At 42.5% G+C, this 15,334-nt stretch overlaps 6 protein-coding genes across 6 annotated transcripts; 4 read left to right on the top strand and 2 right to left on the bottom strand.

Moving 5' to 3' along the window:
• The first annotated feature begins 6,792 nt into the window (after positions 1-6,792).
• On the top strand, positions 6,793-7,438 carry LOC117143243. Its single transcript, XM_033307804.1, has 2 exons — positions 6,793-6,868; positions 6,936-7,438. The coding sequence occupies exons 1-2, from the start codon at positions 6,826-6,828 to the stop codon at positions 7,370-7,372; spliced, it is 480 nt and encodes a 159-aa protein (XP_033163695.1). The 5' UTR covers positions 6,793-6,825; the 3' UTR covers positions 7,373-7,438.
• Positions 7,439-7,916: 478 nt separating this feature from the next.
• On the top strand, positions 7,917-8,516 carry LOC117143251. Its single transcript, XM_033307811.1, has 2 exons — positions 7,917-8,000; positions 8,072-8,516. The coding sequence occupies exons 1-2, from the start codon at positions 7,937-7,939 to the stop codon at positions 8,470-8,472; spliced, it is 465 nt and encodes a 154-aa protein (XP_033163702.1). The 5' UTR covers positions 7,917-7,936; the 3' UTR covers positions 8,473-8,516.
• A 219-nt stretch (positions 8,517-8,735) lies between these two features.
• Positions 8,736-9,432, top strand: LOC117143235. Its single transcript, XM_033307789.1, has 2 exons — positions 8,736-8,787; positions 8,856-9,432. The coding sequence occupies exons 1-2, from the start codon at positions 8,745-8,747 to the stop codon at positions 9,323-9,325; spliced, it is 513 nt and encodes a 170-aa protein (XP_033163680.1). The 5' UTR covers positions 8,736-8,744; the 3' UTR covers positions 9,326-9,432.
• Positions 9,433-10,069: 637 nt separating this feature from the next.
• On the bottom strand, positions 10,070-10,994 carry LOC117143193. Its single transcript, XM_033307734.1, has one exon. It carries the CDS (start codon positions 10,853-10,855, stop codon positions 10,217-10,219), a length of 639 nt encoding a protein of 212 aa, XP_033163625.1. The 5' UTR covers positions 10,856-10,994; the 3' UTR covers positions 10,070-10,216.
• Positions 10,995-11,098: 104 nt separating this feature from the next.
• LOC117143119 (cryptochrome-2) lies at positions 11,099-13,235 on the bottom strand. The gene is given in 3 exon segments (XM_033307610.1): positions 11,099-11,893; positions 11,896-12,341; positions 12,406-13,235. Coding segments are annotated over 3 exon segments (1,626 nt in total). The 5' UTR covers positions 13,073-13,235; the 3' UTR covers positions 11,099-11,380.
• A 332-nt stretch (positions 13,236-13,567) lies between these two features.
• Positions 13,568-15,124, top strand: LOC117143186 (sperm-associated antigen 7). The gene is made up of 2 exons (XM_033307722.1): positions 13,568-13,701; positions 13,785-15,124. The coding sequence occupies exon 2, from the start codon at positions 13,836-13,838 to the stop codon at positions 14,601-14,603; it is 768 nt and encodes a 255-aa protein (XP_033163613.1). The 5' UTR covers positions 13,568-13,701; positions 13,785-13,835; the 3' UTR covers positions 14,604-15,124.
• Positions 15,125-15,334: the final 210 nt, after the last annotated feature.

Raw genomic sequence — 15,334 nt, forward strand, 5'->3', positions numbered from 1 at the left:
GTCATTTATACAATTCCCTGTTCAGTCCGAGTCACCTGTCCAATTAGTCTAAACTACGGCGTTTCCACTTCGTAAATTTTGCATCATTTTCTCACCCATTACATCCTATAAGGTCTTTTTTCGCTGCTTTATACCGTTCACGGCGGCAAGCTTAACTTTATTAAGTGCAGTCTGAGGAATCTGTCTACTTTTTCAAAAGTGTGACCGGGCTCCAAAACCGCTTCCCTTCCATTTCGTATTTCTTCGATTATGCCCATCGGGGACGATAAGAAGAAATTGTCCGCTGACAAACCCAGGTCTATTTTTCACCACAAGGGACCAAGAGTCCAAGAATCCCAAGCATTTCGGTGAAAAGCCTGCGCAGATTTCCGACGACTGTGCTACTCCATCCAAAGCCACAGTAGCCAAATTCATTTCGGTTTCTGACCGCTTAAGCGAATTTGAGGCTCAGATCAACACTCCGGAATCCGCAGCTCCAACCGTCACGATGCTTAGCGGACCAAGTCCGAACCCTATGGGACAAGGTTGAAAAAGAATTCGACCTCTGCTCAGAGTGCCTTGTGTCAGCAGGCGAAGCGGCAGCAAGCAACATGCCTATGAAAGGTGTGTTGCCCAGCTCGTTCATAAAATCGAGCAGGGCACGTCTCAGTCCATCCCAGCCGCGAACGCTGCGCCCCAGGCCTACATTTCCTCTGGCTGTCGGTTGGCTCCATGCGATACAGAAGTTTTCGCAGGCGACTATCTTTGCTGGCCGACTTTCCGGGATCTTTTCACAGCCATTTTTATCAATAATCCACGGCTGACTCCGGTTGAAAAGTTATTCCATTTAAATGCCAAAACAAGTGGCGACGCGCAAACGATTGTTGGTAAACAGTCAATTGAAAATACTGTTTAATGTGCAGTCGATACCACAGGAATCTGGGGCGGCCTTGAAGGTACTGCAAAGTACTGTTCAAGGTTGCTTCAAAGACACTAGAATAATTCTAGTGGAAAAGACGCCGCTATAACCAAAAGGAAAAAGGAGAAGAAATATAAAGACGAAAGGAAGACAGTAATTCAGGAGAAAGCCAAGAATAGAAGGAGGAAATTCATACCAAAGACACGATAAACTGGAGAATACATCATCATCTAAAATCCAGGGTATTTATACCTCTACATGTATCGTTAAAATCTTTAAATATAATTAAAAATCAACATGTCCAGTTCCGAAAACCTTTTTTCTGAGAGGTACTCTCAATTACCTCTAGTCCAGAAGAGCGATCTTCCCCTTTTTATTTAAATATATCGCCAATGTCCCACGGGTCTGACAATTCCCTGGTTAATACCGTCATTATTAACCAGAAGAAATTGCCTCCAATTCAAACAAAGAAAAGTCCAAATAACTCTTCTGAGGCAGCATTAAAAATCTTTATTTCCCTTTCACACAATAAGAAAGAGAATATAAACACCAAAAATGCCCAAAGAGACCCTCCATCGCTCACCAATACTGATGCAGTAACGGGTGGCGCCAAAAGTAGCATCCCAAAGGGGAAATTGCCCTCTCCTCCGCTCACCACCAGAGGATTATCATTTCATAGTAGAGGTGGGCGCGGGCCGGGCTTTTTATCGTGGCCCGAAAAAGCCCGAAAACAGAACCGAAAGTTAAACTTGTTTGTCACAATCTAACTTGTTAAATCGAATTTGTCACAATCGATAGTTTTCAGAGTTTCAGATATTTATCGCATTTTGCCTATCACTTTTGCTACCAAATTGCACATTACTTATAAAAAATATCTGTGAAGTGAAAGCAATGCATACAATGTCGCGACAAGAAATACAAAATTCAATTGATATTAAAAGTGATAAAACAAAATTAATTCCAATTAATTCGACTCAATTGAATTCAACAAAGAAATAGTTGAATTTGTATGCTGCCGGGAGTGCAAGCACATGTAAACAGGGAACACGCACGCTCGACCGACATAGATGTGTTTTGGCGGCAAATGAGAATGCCAACCAACCAAAAATTAATTCGCTTCATTATTTGCCAAAAAAACGGTGCCTTATCGTGGGGTGGAAAATCTTGAGAGAAAACAGCTAGCATTGTTTGCAAAAGGTCTACAATCGTTTTTCGTAACCGATTTTTGTTGTACTAACCACAAAAATATTCAGATGTTGTGAATTGTTTCAATTGGCAGACAAAGGCTTTCGCGAGTATTGCCAAGCGCTTTTGGATATTGGATCACAGTATGGCAAACAGGATTTCGCTGATTTAGTCACATCGCGCAAAGCGTTGTCATCTACAATTATGAGCCGAGAGTATGAAAGCCTAAAAAGTGAGGTGCGGTCCAAAATAAAAGGTCAACAGTTGGCATTTACAACAGATATGTGGACGGACGACTACACGCGAAGAAACTTCATTTCGCTGACGGCTCACTACGTGAATGAGTCATTTAAGCTGCATGTGGCTTTGCTAGGAATAAAGGAGTTCACAGATGATAAGAACACATGCGAGAACATCCTCAATAACGTTAAGGAAATTATGAAAGAGTACAGTTTGGATTCTAATATCGATAAATGTATTGTTGTTACGGACAATGGGGCAAATGTGGTAGATGCCTTTAAAAGCAACAAAAGATTATCGTGTGCATGCCACAATTTAAACCTGGCTATGGATGACATATTCGAAAAAAATCCTCTTCCTCCTCCAATTAAGTCTTTAATAGAATGTTGCAAGAATCTTGTAAAATATTTTAAACATTCGCATTTGAATAACAAAATGTCTAAGACGTTAAAGCAAGAAATACGTACGCGTTGGAACTCGGTGTTTATTATGTTAGACAGCATTAAATTAGTGAAAGAAGAAATTAAAGTAATTTTATTAGAAAGAAATGAGCTCAATCGCATATCCGGACTAGATTTTTGTGATGAGTAGTGTTGAGTAGTTATCATCAAATGAGTTTATAGGATTAAGAACTGCAAGCCCAGATGAAAAGAAGTCAGGAGTCGGACTCATATTTTTCGATTTCAATATCATAAGAATTTAGTTGTAACTTTGGTTTTTTGAAAAATTTGGAATCCTGAAATTCTGCAAACAGTCCTGACTCATACCCCATGATGCTCAGTTGTTTTGGTGAAAGCTTTCCTCCCTCGGCCCCAGAATTGTAACTAGAGCGCTTCTTTCTTTGTTTCTTTTTGTAACGTTTAATTTTTGGCTGCCGGCCGTGCACACGCACAAATGTCCGAAAATAAATGTTTGTTCATTTTTAATTGATTTTTGAGGTACAAAATTGTCGCTCCCCCCTGGAATTATTTCACCTAAATTGAGTATTTATTTTAAAGGGAAATCGAAAGCTGTAAATGGAAAGATTAGTATTGGCGGTCTGAATTTTATTTAAGTCTCAATTAACATATATGATAGCTGAAAGAAAGTTTATTCATTTTAATATACTCCTTTTTATATTGTTTTGAAAAAACTAATTTGTTTGCCTATGACTAGGATGTATTCCGTGTGAGCCGCGGTTAGCGACCAAAAGGGGCCATTCAGGATGATAACTGTTTGTGATTTTTGGTGAAGAATAGACAAGGTAGGGAGGATCGTGTAATGATCCTCCACCACATCTGAGGATCGAGCAGAAGTTAGTAGGCTAAAAGCACTGCTCGACGCGCGGGGCTCGCTAGTAGCACAGCTGTTGTTAAGGGCTGAGAGTTCAGAAGCTACACCCTTTGCCTCTCTTGTGACGCGCCGTTGGGTCTCGAATGGGGATAGCAGGATGTTAATCTTCCCATTCATCATGGTGAGTATTCCCTTCAGGTCCTCATTCTGGAGAGCCGTGGTCAGTTCCGAAGACCGATGAGGGGATCCAGCAGGGGACTTCGCTCCCGCCTTTTGCGATGGCACGGCAATGTGACCCATCGTCTTCTGACTTGTCGCGGTGGTAGCTACTGTAGGAACCAAGTTCTCCACCTCTACAGCAGCACTGCAGTCGCTAGCAACGGCGCAAAGGCGGATGGGGGGCTGATTGCTCACCCCTCGACACTGCCGGAACCGAGATTCCAACACCCTGATTCGTCTACCGACTCCTCTAGTGGGGGATCTCGCGAGTCTGGAGCTCCTCCTGAACGGGTCGTTGCGATCAGGGGGACTGCCCTCACTGCACTGTCCATCAATTTCGGCCTGACCCTGGACTGCAGGCTCACATGGCGTTTCCACTTACTCAGAAAACGCATACAGGCCGATGCGCGACTGAGGCAGATGCAATGGCTCGTTAAGAGAATGTCCAAACTGAGGCAAAGCATCAAAATCCTGGTGTACAAGGCAATTCTCAAGCCAATCTGGACCTACGGGATTCAGCTGTGGGGCACGGCAAGCCACTCGAATCGCCAGATAATACAGCGGTTCCAGAACAGGTGCTTGAGAATCGCCCCAACCACCCCGCCGTAAACTTATTGGACAACGGCGAAACCAGAAGACGACTAATGCGAAAACATCCCCTTGACGTACCACAACAATTACATATAAATTTAAAACCCGCCTCAAATACATGTAGTATACCTTTAGTTAAGTCACCCGCCTCAAATACACGTAGTATCCCTTAAGTAAATCACACGCCAAACCATTTAATTATTGTCCTCTCGGACAGATCTTAAATAAATAAACGCACGCTAAAAAAAAAAAAAAAACCTGTTGTCAAATGATTTAGAAAAATCTTTTTACGAGGCCATTAAACTCAACAAAACCGTTAAAGCATGCAAAAAAATCGTAAAGTATTTCAAAAAGTCAAATTTGCAGCATACTTCAGAAACGACTTTGAAAAGCGCATGTCCGACTAGATGGAACTCCAATTACAAAATGATGAAGTCCATTCTGGATATCTGGGGTAGTGTGGATGAAATATTAAGTGAGACTGAAATCCATATAGATGTAAATAAATCAGCATTAAAAGTTGTGGTAGATCTTCTGGAAGATTTTGAGAGAATATTTAAGGAGTTTCAAACATCTAGCTCACCATCATCTATATGCTTTGTATTGCCTTCCATTTCTAAAATTTTAGAATTATGCCAAATATTTTAGACCTTCTGGTAGTAGCATTGCTTAAAGAAAGAATTTTGAAAAATATTCGAGATTTGGATGGAAAATCTAAGCATATGGCATAAGGTGGCGTTTTTTTTATAACCACCCGCCACACATTTGCAGGAAGAAAATATTTTTGAAATTAAGGTGTTTTGCATTTCTGAAATTCAAATTTTAGATACCATTTCAACCTGAAATTCAGGTTTCCCAATTCAATTCACATTAAGCTCAGAAACTCCAGAAAGTCCAAGTTTATTTCCAAAAAAAAAACAAAAAACCAACATATTCTAAAACCGAATTTTTCTCCCCAAGCTGGTAACTGCGTCTAATTCCAACTGTATTGAAACTCCATCAGATGAAATTGAAAGATATTGTAGACAAAGAGTTCCATTCTACCGAAATTTTGAAGCAATCGAATAGTGGAAAAATAATGTAAACTGTTACCCTCATTTGTCAAAGTTAGCTTTAAAACTGCTATCAATACCAGCCACCTGCTAAAGAAGCGGAAACAGGCGGAGAACCGAGCCCGTGAATTCTACTGGCTGATGGGCAGACGATCTAAGCTACCGACTTCCACTAAGCTCCTTATCTACAAAGCGAACATAAGGCCAATCTGGACGTATGGCATTCAACTGTGGGGCACTGCATCGAAATGTAACATCAACATTATCCAGACCTTCGAAAACAAAACGCTCCGCACCGCCACCAACGCTCACCCTTTCCACGAGGTCCTCAGTTTTCCCTGGGTGGAGGATGAGATCAAGAAAAGCAGCAGGCAGTACATGCAGAGGCTTCAAAACCCCCCAAACAACCTGGCACAAAACCTGCTGGACTCCAGTCAACGCACCAGGAGGCTGCACCGATCCCACACTTAATATAATAACTGAAAAACGAAATAGATTATGCCCAAAATCTGTAGATAGCCTCCTTCGTTTGCATTCTTATTACAAAAACTTAAACAACTCGCAATAGACATTACCTTTTTATATATTATATTATTAGTTCTTAACATTTTTTTTCTTTTCGCTTTGTCTTTGTAAATGTATAATTTTTCTTTTTAAAATAATAAAAAAAAAACAAGCAAAAAAAAAATAGAGTAATTAAGTTTAAATATTATTATTATTTTTAATGCGTTTTAAAATATTTAATTTGTACTTTTTAAACCCACTTTGTTCTTATTATTTAGATTAAAACATTAAAAAACAAAAAATCGACAAATTCCGTGTCTCTAATTTAAAATTTACTTGGAAAAGCGACAGAAAAGAAAGATCACTTGGGAGCCCTTTTAAGGTACGCCGCAATCGAGAGCGAGACGACCTGATCCACTGATCGGGCCCACCAAAATGAACACGCAGCCGCTTTATATAGGCTCCGGCTGGGCTTAGTGTGCCCGTCGCCTGAGTGGCTTTTGCCTTGATTAGCGTGGCCAGCCTGCTCGGTCCAGTGTGACCATCCGCCCATGCTTGTTGGCGCGCGCTCTAAAATATTTAAATTTGAATTGCTTCCGTTTGTTCTTTATGTGTACTTTATTATTTTCCTTTCTTAGTTATTTTCTTCATTATTCATATCTCATATTTTTATTTATATATATTATGTCCTTAATGTGCGCGGGCCGCGTCACAGATTTCTTCTAAGAGTGTAAAAAGTAAATTGTATTCAATTGTACAGCTTGCCGAATCGGTTTGCTACACTTCTTTATAATTAATTATTTTAGCTCTATAAATAAACAATATTCAAAATAACCGTATCAGTAGGCTTTACTAGTTAGCGGAATGAAGATAATAGCACTCTTATTATTGGCTAATCTCGGTATTGGTGAGTTCATTGCAGGTATTCAGATATCAGCCTCTAATGTAACAGGAAATTGCAATACATTCCACAGCCCTAAGTAACAAGTTATATGAAGAACACGACAGGCTGGTGACGTGGAGGCTTCGAAATATTGTAAACAAGTATAAATACTTGGCCACCGGAAATGCTGAGTTCTCCCAGTGGATTGAAAAAGTAAACAACGCTGCTACCCACAGTAGCTTTAGCCTAAGGATGCTAACAGAAACTGACTTCAAATCATACGATAAGCAACGCCAAATGCTTGAAGATAACATTACTCAGCGCTTGAACACGCTCAGATCCCTAATATCATTAAGAAAAGGAGGCAAGAGATGTGTTCGATTCTACCAGCATCAGGAAAACGAACTTAAAAATGCCTACAAGCTCTCCAATCAGAGAAAGCAAGAGCTGTATATGAATAATGGGATGGAATGCCCTGCACGACCGGTGATACAAGGATATGATTACGATTACTATGGAGACTATTGATTATAAATATGTCCAATGAAATCAAATAAAAGCTCGCTTTTGGTTAACCTGTATCAAACACCTATTCTAGCAATATACTAAAATATTTATGAAAATTCTTGTTCGCACTCCGACCAGCTGAAAAATGGGTATCTGATAGTCGAGGAACTCGACTGGAGCATGTAATATTGTTTCATTTAAAACCGCACTCCTTTTTGTCGACGGATTTTTGATCTACTACCGACGAAACTAGCTTTAACTGCGGTAGTTACATTTTTGGTTAAGACTTGGTCATGAATTAAGTTTTCCCGGCAGCCAGTAGTCTCTACGACGAACGCTTTATATTTTTTTGTCCGTTCTCCATCGGTTTTCCAAAGATATTAAACGAGCATTAACATAACATGTTTTTATCGAATTGGGTTAAAAAATCATATGCCTTCAAGTCTTGTTTACTTAGCATTTTCTATACATATTTTCCAAGAGTGTAAAAAATCAATTGAATAGCTTGACGAAAGGGGTTTGTTACACTACTTTATCTATTATTTTAGCTTTATAAATTAACAATATTTAAAATATCCGTATCAGATGCATTTGTTGGTCAGTGGAATGAAGATAATAGCACTCTTAGTATTGGCAAAGCTGGGCTTTGGTGAGTTAATCGCAGCCCCATATTCAGATATCAGCCTCTAATATGACAGGGAATTCCAATATATTCCACAGCCCTCAGTGAATCCTTAGAAGAAATGGACAGGCTGGCGACGTGGAGGCTTCGAAATATTTCAAACAAGTACAAATTCCTGTCCACCGGAAACCCCGAGTTCTACCAGTGGATAGAAAGGGTAAACACAGTGGCCGATGAATTCAATCACTACAACAAGCATCGCCAAAGACTTGAGGATGAGATTACTGAGCGCTTGATAACGATCAGATCCATAATTGCCATTAGGAACGCAAGCAAGAGATGTCTGCGATTCTACCTGCATCAGGAAGCTGAACTTGAAAGTGCCTACAAGTCCTCCAACGAAAGAAAACGGCAGGTCCTCCACCAAAATAGTGTAGCGTGCCCTCATGGAGTGGATGACGGCAGGCTGGGTGACCCTTACTTTGTAGACTATTTATGATAAACATTTTCAAAGAAATCAAATAAAATCTCGCTTTTATTGAACATACCTATTGAACTCCTATTCAACTTCTACAATTGTATTAATTCAAGGGTAATTGATTATGGGCTAACCTGTTTAATATTTGTTTGAATTTATGAGATAAAGTGTTTTTTAACCGTTTAATCTATTTAATATGCTTAATATGCATATGCATATCCATCGATTTGTTTTGCCCTTGTAGACTTTCCCATATTAGCTATTCATTTCAGTTAGCATTTCGAACTGCCAATATGAAGTTTATGGCAATATGCCTGTTGGCAAATATTGGCTGCAGTAAGTACATAGTACATATGTACAGATATCCCAAGACAGGCACTCATTTAATTAATATATATATCCAGTACTTGGCACTACAATTAACCAGCTTAATGACGAAGCCACAATTCGGCTAAGGGGACTTGTGGAAAAATATAAACTGCAAGCTCTTAGCAATCCGGAATTCTCTCAGTGGATTGGGAAACTTGAGAAAACCAGCAGGTCGAGCAGATTGCTAGACAAAATGAAGGTCAAAGCTGAATTTATGAACTACGACGAACGTCGCCATAAATTGGAAAATAAAATTAAGGAACGCATTAGGGCGATCGATGACCTCATTTCCGATATTATGGCCAAAGCCCAGAATAAGGATAAAGGGTGTCTTCAGTATTACCAACGCCAGAGGAGATCCCTAAGAATGGCCCACAATTTTTCGAATTTAACTAAGCAGACAAACCTCTTACGCAACTCGAAGCAATGCGATGATACAACTAAGGTGCAGTCTAGTGAGTTAAGTGAAAGCTCTGAAAATCCGGATGAGTATAGTTATTACTAAGCTAGTAGATAGTGCATTATGTCAATATATACATTTATATCTTCCGAGAGTTTCCAGCAACGAGTTTCCGCCACTGTTAATATTGATTATAATCAATCTTGTTGACCATACTTTCATTTCGCAGAGCCCGTGGCCATTTTTATTGAATCCACAATTCGGCTGACCACATTTTAGCTTCATTTACAGTTATTTGCCGGCCCCCACCTGCACTCGCAGTGTCATACCACCGGCCGCCCACTTGATGCCCACGCCAACAGCCACGCCCACAGCCACGCCCCGCAGGCAAAACCGCAAATTCAATTTTGGTTTAGAGCCTACAAACATTTTGCAGCGTGTTTATGTCCGGCTGCATTGTTGCGAGTAGTTTTCGCTCCTGGCCCGCTTTTAATGCAATTTATGGGAAGTGTGTGCCCCGGATTCGGTTGCCACTGACCACAAAGCGATCTTTTGTGATATGGAGAGTGGATGTGGATGCGGATGTGGGCGCGAGGCATGGGGCATGTGGCATGCGGCATGGGCGAGTTAAAATAGTGGTCGTGGTCTCTAGTTGGATTTTCATTAAAGCATGACCGGTTGCCAACTGACAGTTCTTAGTGGCCATGTCCGCATCATAATCATCAATCGAAATCCGAACAAATTTGCAATTTGGCAGATTGCGGATGCGAGTCCATATGGCCGCATTTCGCTCTAGATCAGGCAATAGACCAGATTATAGTTTACGAGTGAAGCAAGGACACATACATATTTCCCTTAACTGAACACGTATTTAAGTTTTATTACATCAATGCTAGGCTGCCTACTCCCGAAACCCTAATGAATACACTAGAAAATTGGAAAATTCGCAAGCGGAAGTCGGCCAAAGGATCCTTACTATTTGAGGAACCAGTTCTTCTACTTGTCGTATCGGACAAGACGCGTGTCGTCGCCGACCTCCTCCAGATCCTTTGGATCGCGGCGGAAGCGATAAGTGCCCACATCCTGGTTGGCCGATTCCGGCAGCGTCACCTTGATGCCCTTGTACTCGGTTCGACCTTCCCTGACCTCTGGCACGCGCAGCTCCATCTCGGCCTTGTACTCGTCATCGTTGCCAATGTCCACGTCCTGGACGTTCTTTTGCACGGTGGGATCCTCCTCGTCCTGGTTCCAGCCATCTATCTCGATGGGGACAATGGGGCTTCCGTCGACGCCTATAACGGAACTGGGTGCGCCAGTAGGCAGGATCTCGACGGTATCTCCGGGAATCGGATTCTCTGCTGGTGGCGACTCAACTGCATCCGCCGCATCCACTGCGTTGAACGGGGAACGGTCCATCAATGTCAGCGAATTGACGAAATTGCGATTAAAGTCCACGTCATTCTTGGCCATCTCATTAATATTTATATCTATCACGGTCACGCCATCGATGTTCCGCGGACGGTCAATGGTGAGGCAAGTAAGACCAGTGGACATTTTTGAGTGCAAGGTCGAGCGGGCCACGAGGACTCGGTGCAGCGCCAACTGATTCCTCAGCATCGACAGATTGCGAAACATGGTTTTTGTAGGTATATCGAGTCCGGAAACTAACTACCTATCAGACCAGAAACCGAAGTTAAATTTAAAAAATGTACTTATTTACGAACAAAAATTGGAAGGTCTTATGTTGCCGAAATTTTAGATAAGACTAAAACTCCCAGCTGAGCCGGACAACTGACAAATCTCGATTGTGAAGGAAGTTAAAGTCCAGGCTACAGTGGTTCCTAATAATTTCATTGAAATATAAATGAAATCCCCATCCTCGTATTAATACCTTTATTGGTGCATTTTATGTCAAGTACACAAGCGCCTAAACATATTCTTTAGTCACTCTCCTATACCTATTGAAAACTTGAGCATTCCAATGCATAACAAATACTATATACTCGATATATACCCAGATTTCGTTAAGGTAACAATCAAGAAGTTAATAGACTTAGACCTAAAATAGTACATCAAACAATTGTTCCATCTTAAATTCATATGAACTCACTCCGCAGATCTAACTACCTCTTACATAAGGTAGCGAACAAATTTTGGGCTTTAACGTTTTCGTTTAGGGGCACTTCCGGCTGCCCTTCGCACCTTCCGCTTGCCTGAAGTGGAGGATTCTGATTTCTCCTCGAAAGACGACTCCTCCTCCTTGCCCGTGCGCACCTCCCGATTTACTTTGTAGGCGGCGCCCATTCTCTTAATGTTCTCCTTGTGCACCACTTCGTGTTTAACAATCCGGTGGGGATAATCCGTGCCGAGGACGCAGCCGTATGCCCGCTGATCCGCCAGCGACGCCTTCCAGGGCTCATAAATACAGCCAGCTGGATATTTTGAGAGTTCCGGCACATACTTCCTGATATAGTGCCCTTGGGGGTCCGTTTTCTTGCCAAACGCCACCGGACTGTAGACACGAAAGTACTGGTGAAAGAAGGCGGACGCAGATAGCCACATCCAGTTGCCAGCGTTTAGTGCCCAGTCCTGATCCAGCAGCAGCTGCTCGAACACCCGCTGTCCCTCCTCCCAGCTGATCCAGAGGTCTCCGCGCGTTAGGAAACACGCCACCGGCACGCATGCCGGGCCAGATGATGGATCCAACCCTCCTGCCGCAGCTGACGCATGATGGCGTCGATGAAAGGATATCCGGTGCGTCCGTGAGTCCAGGCCTCCAAGTGATCAGGATGCTCCTGCCACGGAATCTGCATGCAGTATACATTGCCCAACATTCGATCAAAGTTGGGTTCCGCAGCCGCCACCGTGTAGTAAAATTCCCTCCACATGAGTTGTCCAATGAGCGAAACGGGCGGCTGCGAGTGCTTCGGCTGGCGCTTGATAATTTCCTTGAGCTTTTGATTGAACAGTCGGGCACTAAGACATCCAAATTTGAGGTAAGGACTCAGTACGGTTGTGCTAGGCTCCAGCGAGTTGGGCGCCGTGTTGGGCTTCTCAAAGCGGGCAACCCAAATTTCATCCTTTAGGGATTCCTCCATGCGGCGCAGTGCCTCCGTTTCACCTGTTTGATAAAAAAGAATGTCACATTGTTATAGTAGTGATCAAGACTTTAACTGTATTTTTACCTCCCGGAAACTTATTAGGTCCTAGTTCCTCCGGTCGTTTCACTAATTGCTCCATCGTAGGACAATCATAGGCCGCCGAATCCTTCTGTTCCACTTCATCTTTGGGTGGTGTAGGCATCTTTTTAAGCTTTTCAGGAAGCCCTAGAACCTTGGGTACCTTCAGTTGGTCCACAATGCCCAGGAACTTTTGATAGGTAATTGGAGCCTTGCCAAGATTCTTCGCTATTACCAATTCCGGATTATAAATCGTGTGGGAGCAGTGAGTCTCCACTTTTACACCCTCTGCCTTGGCCAACTTCTGTACGGCAGCATCCCGGGTCAGGGAGTACGGCTCGATATCTGTCTCAAAAGTCAGCATTTCCACGCGCCAACTCTTAAAAATACGGGGAAAAACCTCTGCGGGCTTCCCACGCACCACAAACAGACGGGAATCAAGTTTCCGGAGCTGGTTATCCAAGTCCTCCAGCGTTTGCTGCAGGAATCGCCATCGATTGGCGCCCACTTGCATCCAATCGAGGATTCCTGGATCCAGGATGAAAATCGGACGGACAAAGTATTTTCCTGGAGCAGCGTTAGCGGCGGTAAAAATGTGCGATAATGCGGGGTTGTCGTGCACCCGGAGGCCTTTACGGAACCAGTGGACCAGTGTGGACCTTTGTGCATCCATTTTGGCACGTGTCCCCGATTTCAAACGGTATCTATGCGGACTTATCGCACAAAATATAATTCAAAACCAAGAGCGTTCTAACGAACCTGCCAACACGTTTTCTGAACCTTTTTACACTGCGCTGCGAGGAAATTGTATAGTGTTCTGTTGGGCGGTTAATTTTGTTCACATACATAGATGAAGCAAGTGCAAATAAAATGAAGACAAATTTCATTGCTTATTATGAAATTGAAATATGTTCACAATAATATTGTATGATATAAAAACGTTGTACATTTCAAAAGTTCATGCTCTAAATGCTTTAATAAAATTATAAAAAATAAGCAATATGTCTTCCCTCTTAATTCATGGTTTTATCAAAATATTGTTAATATATTTTTGTAAATCTTTCAAGAATTTAGGTTTTAAGTCGTCCGACGAGTGTAAACAGCTGTTTTACAATTCGAAAATACCGAAGTGCGGCAATAGCGACCAAGTTGGCCATCCTCACATTCAGTATTTTTTGCAGAATTTATTTGGTGCACAAGCACCGGTAGTCAATATAATTATAATTACATTAAACCACCTAAAACAAGCTGATCAACCGCAATCAAACATCTCAACAGGCTAATAATAAACGCCAGAGAGTGGTAAGTCCCTAGCAATTCGGCCACAAATAGCGAACAGCTCGATTAACTGAGATTCCCTCGTATATCTTTCGATGGCATCGCAGGCGCACATCCGCCAATTGCTCAACATCAAGCGAGGAAAACACGGCGGAAAAATGGATCTGCTCGACTCAATACTCAACGCCATGGATGCGCCGCCTGCCAACAACGAGCAACAGAAGACGCTGATAAAGAAACAGCGCGAAATGTTGGAGCGGATGCAGAACAAACAGAAGGAGGAGCTCCTCCGATTCCGAAAGTATGTGGACGAACGGATGGGGCGATTCGCCAAGGACGACAGGCGATGCATCGAGTTCCAGCCGCTGGATAAAGTGCACCGCTCGGTGATCCACGAAGTAGCCGAAAATGGCGGCTTCATTGCCATGAGCTTTGGCCGCGAGGATGTGGACCGACATTCGGTTGTGTACAAAAAGGAGCACGCTCCTGGCGAGGATGAGGTCACGGCCCGTCGGAACGGAGACGGCTGGAACGAGGAGATAGCCAAGGAGTACGCGGAGCGACGACGGGAACGATTGGCGCAGGAGCAAAGTGACAAAGAAGCCTCCACATCCGAAGCAGCAAGTTCAGCCTCATCCACGTCCGCAGCCGCGGATCAGGACTCCGGCGAAGTTAAGCCCACGACCAACTACAAGGCCAAGTATGCCCACCTCATCGGAGAGTCGGCCGCATTGCAGGCGGCCCGTAAGACGGAGACCAACCAAAGTTACGGATTCGTGCCCAGCAAGAACAAGAAGGATGTGCGCTCCATCGAACAAACTTTGGCCGACATCCAGGCCAAAAAGCGTCTGCGATTGGCTCAGCAGCAGGAGCTGGAGCAAGAGCAGCAACCGCAAGAGGCAACCACATCCACAGAGGACCCATGAGTCGCCTGGGAACCAATTAGTATACAGATAGCTCACTTAATGCAAGACTGTCGCAACCAAAAAAAAGGATTATACTTCATAAATCAGAATGAGACATGACATGCTCGTTCTGTTCGCTAACTCCTGCTCGATAACATCGATAATATTTAACAAAACAGAGCATTCATTTTTAGAGGGCCAAAGATTTATAAATTTGTAGTATTTATACCATCTTTTTGCTCACATTATTCGTATTTGGTAAAAGGAAATAGGCTTGATACTAATTTTTATCTTAGGTTAGCTCCATTAAATTAAATGCCCTTTTTTGAGTAATGACAGCCTTGTATCGAGTGAGATTAGTTTTGTTGATTCAGATTAGTCACATGAAAGGTCTCTGACTGCCATGTAAATCATAAGTAATAAGCAATTTCATTTGTTGGCCAATTAAGATCCGAAAGTTGTAAATGTTTTAAGCAAGTTATGTGTCCGTAGCAGAGTCCGAATCGCAATATCTATTTATATAATAAAAACCTAAAAAAAAACGTCGCAAGGTTCAAATAAATCTTAAAAACGGGGCGCCACTCAAAAGTCACCAAAAAATACAGAATATTTCCATTCCAGTATTTTTTTGCTCGTCACTTCTTTCTTGTCGCGGTGGTGAAGCAGTCACAGTTTAATGACAGCCGAGAGCCACAAAACCACGTGTTGCCCAGTTAAAGAAATATAAACTAAATTAGGGACGATGGCTGATA

Source organism: Drosophila mauritiana, chromosome 2L (genome assembly GCF_004382145.1).
Source record: "Drosophila mauritiana strain mau12 chromosome 2L, ASM438214v1, whole genome shotgun sequence".
Classification (NCBI taxonomy): domain Eukaryota; kingdom Metazoa; phylum Arthropoda; class Insecta; order Diptera; family Drosophilidae; genus Drosophila; species Drosophila mauritiana.

Coding starts and splice junctions, on each gene's coding strand:
- LOC117143193 (XM_033307734.1), bottom strand. CDS start 10,855: ATGTTTCGCAATCTGTCGATGCTGAGGAATCAGTTGGCGCTGCACCGA.
- LOC117143186 (XM_033307722.1), top strand. CDS start 13,836: ATGGATCTGCTCGACTCAATACTCAACGCCATGGATGCGCCGCCTGCC.
- LOC117143243 (XM_033307804.1), top strand. CDS start 6,826: ATGAAGATAATAGCACTCTTATTATTGGCTAATCTCGGTATTG. Junction 6,869..6,935: donor ATTGGCTAATCTCGGTATTG/GTGAGTTCATTG, acceptor TACATTCCACAG/CCCTAAGTAACAAGTTATAT.
- LOC117143251 (XM_033307811.1), top strand. CDS start 7,937: ATGCATTTGTTGGTCAGTGGAATGAAGATAATAGCACTCTTAGTATTG. Junction 8,001..8,071: donor ATTGGCAAAGCTGGGCTTTG/GTGAGTTAATCG, acceptor TATATTCCACAG/CCCTCAGTGAATCCTTAGAA.
- LOC117143235 (XM_033307789.1), top strand. CDS start 8,745: ATGAAGTTTATGGCAATATGCCTGTTGGCAAATATTGGCTGCA. Junction 8,788..8,855: donor GTTGGCAAATATTGGCTGCA/GTAAGTACATAG, acceptor ATATATATCCAG/TACTTGGCACTACAATTAAC.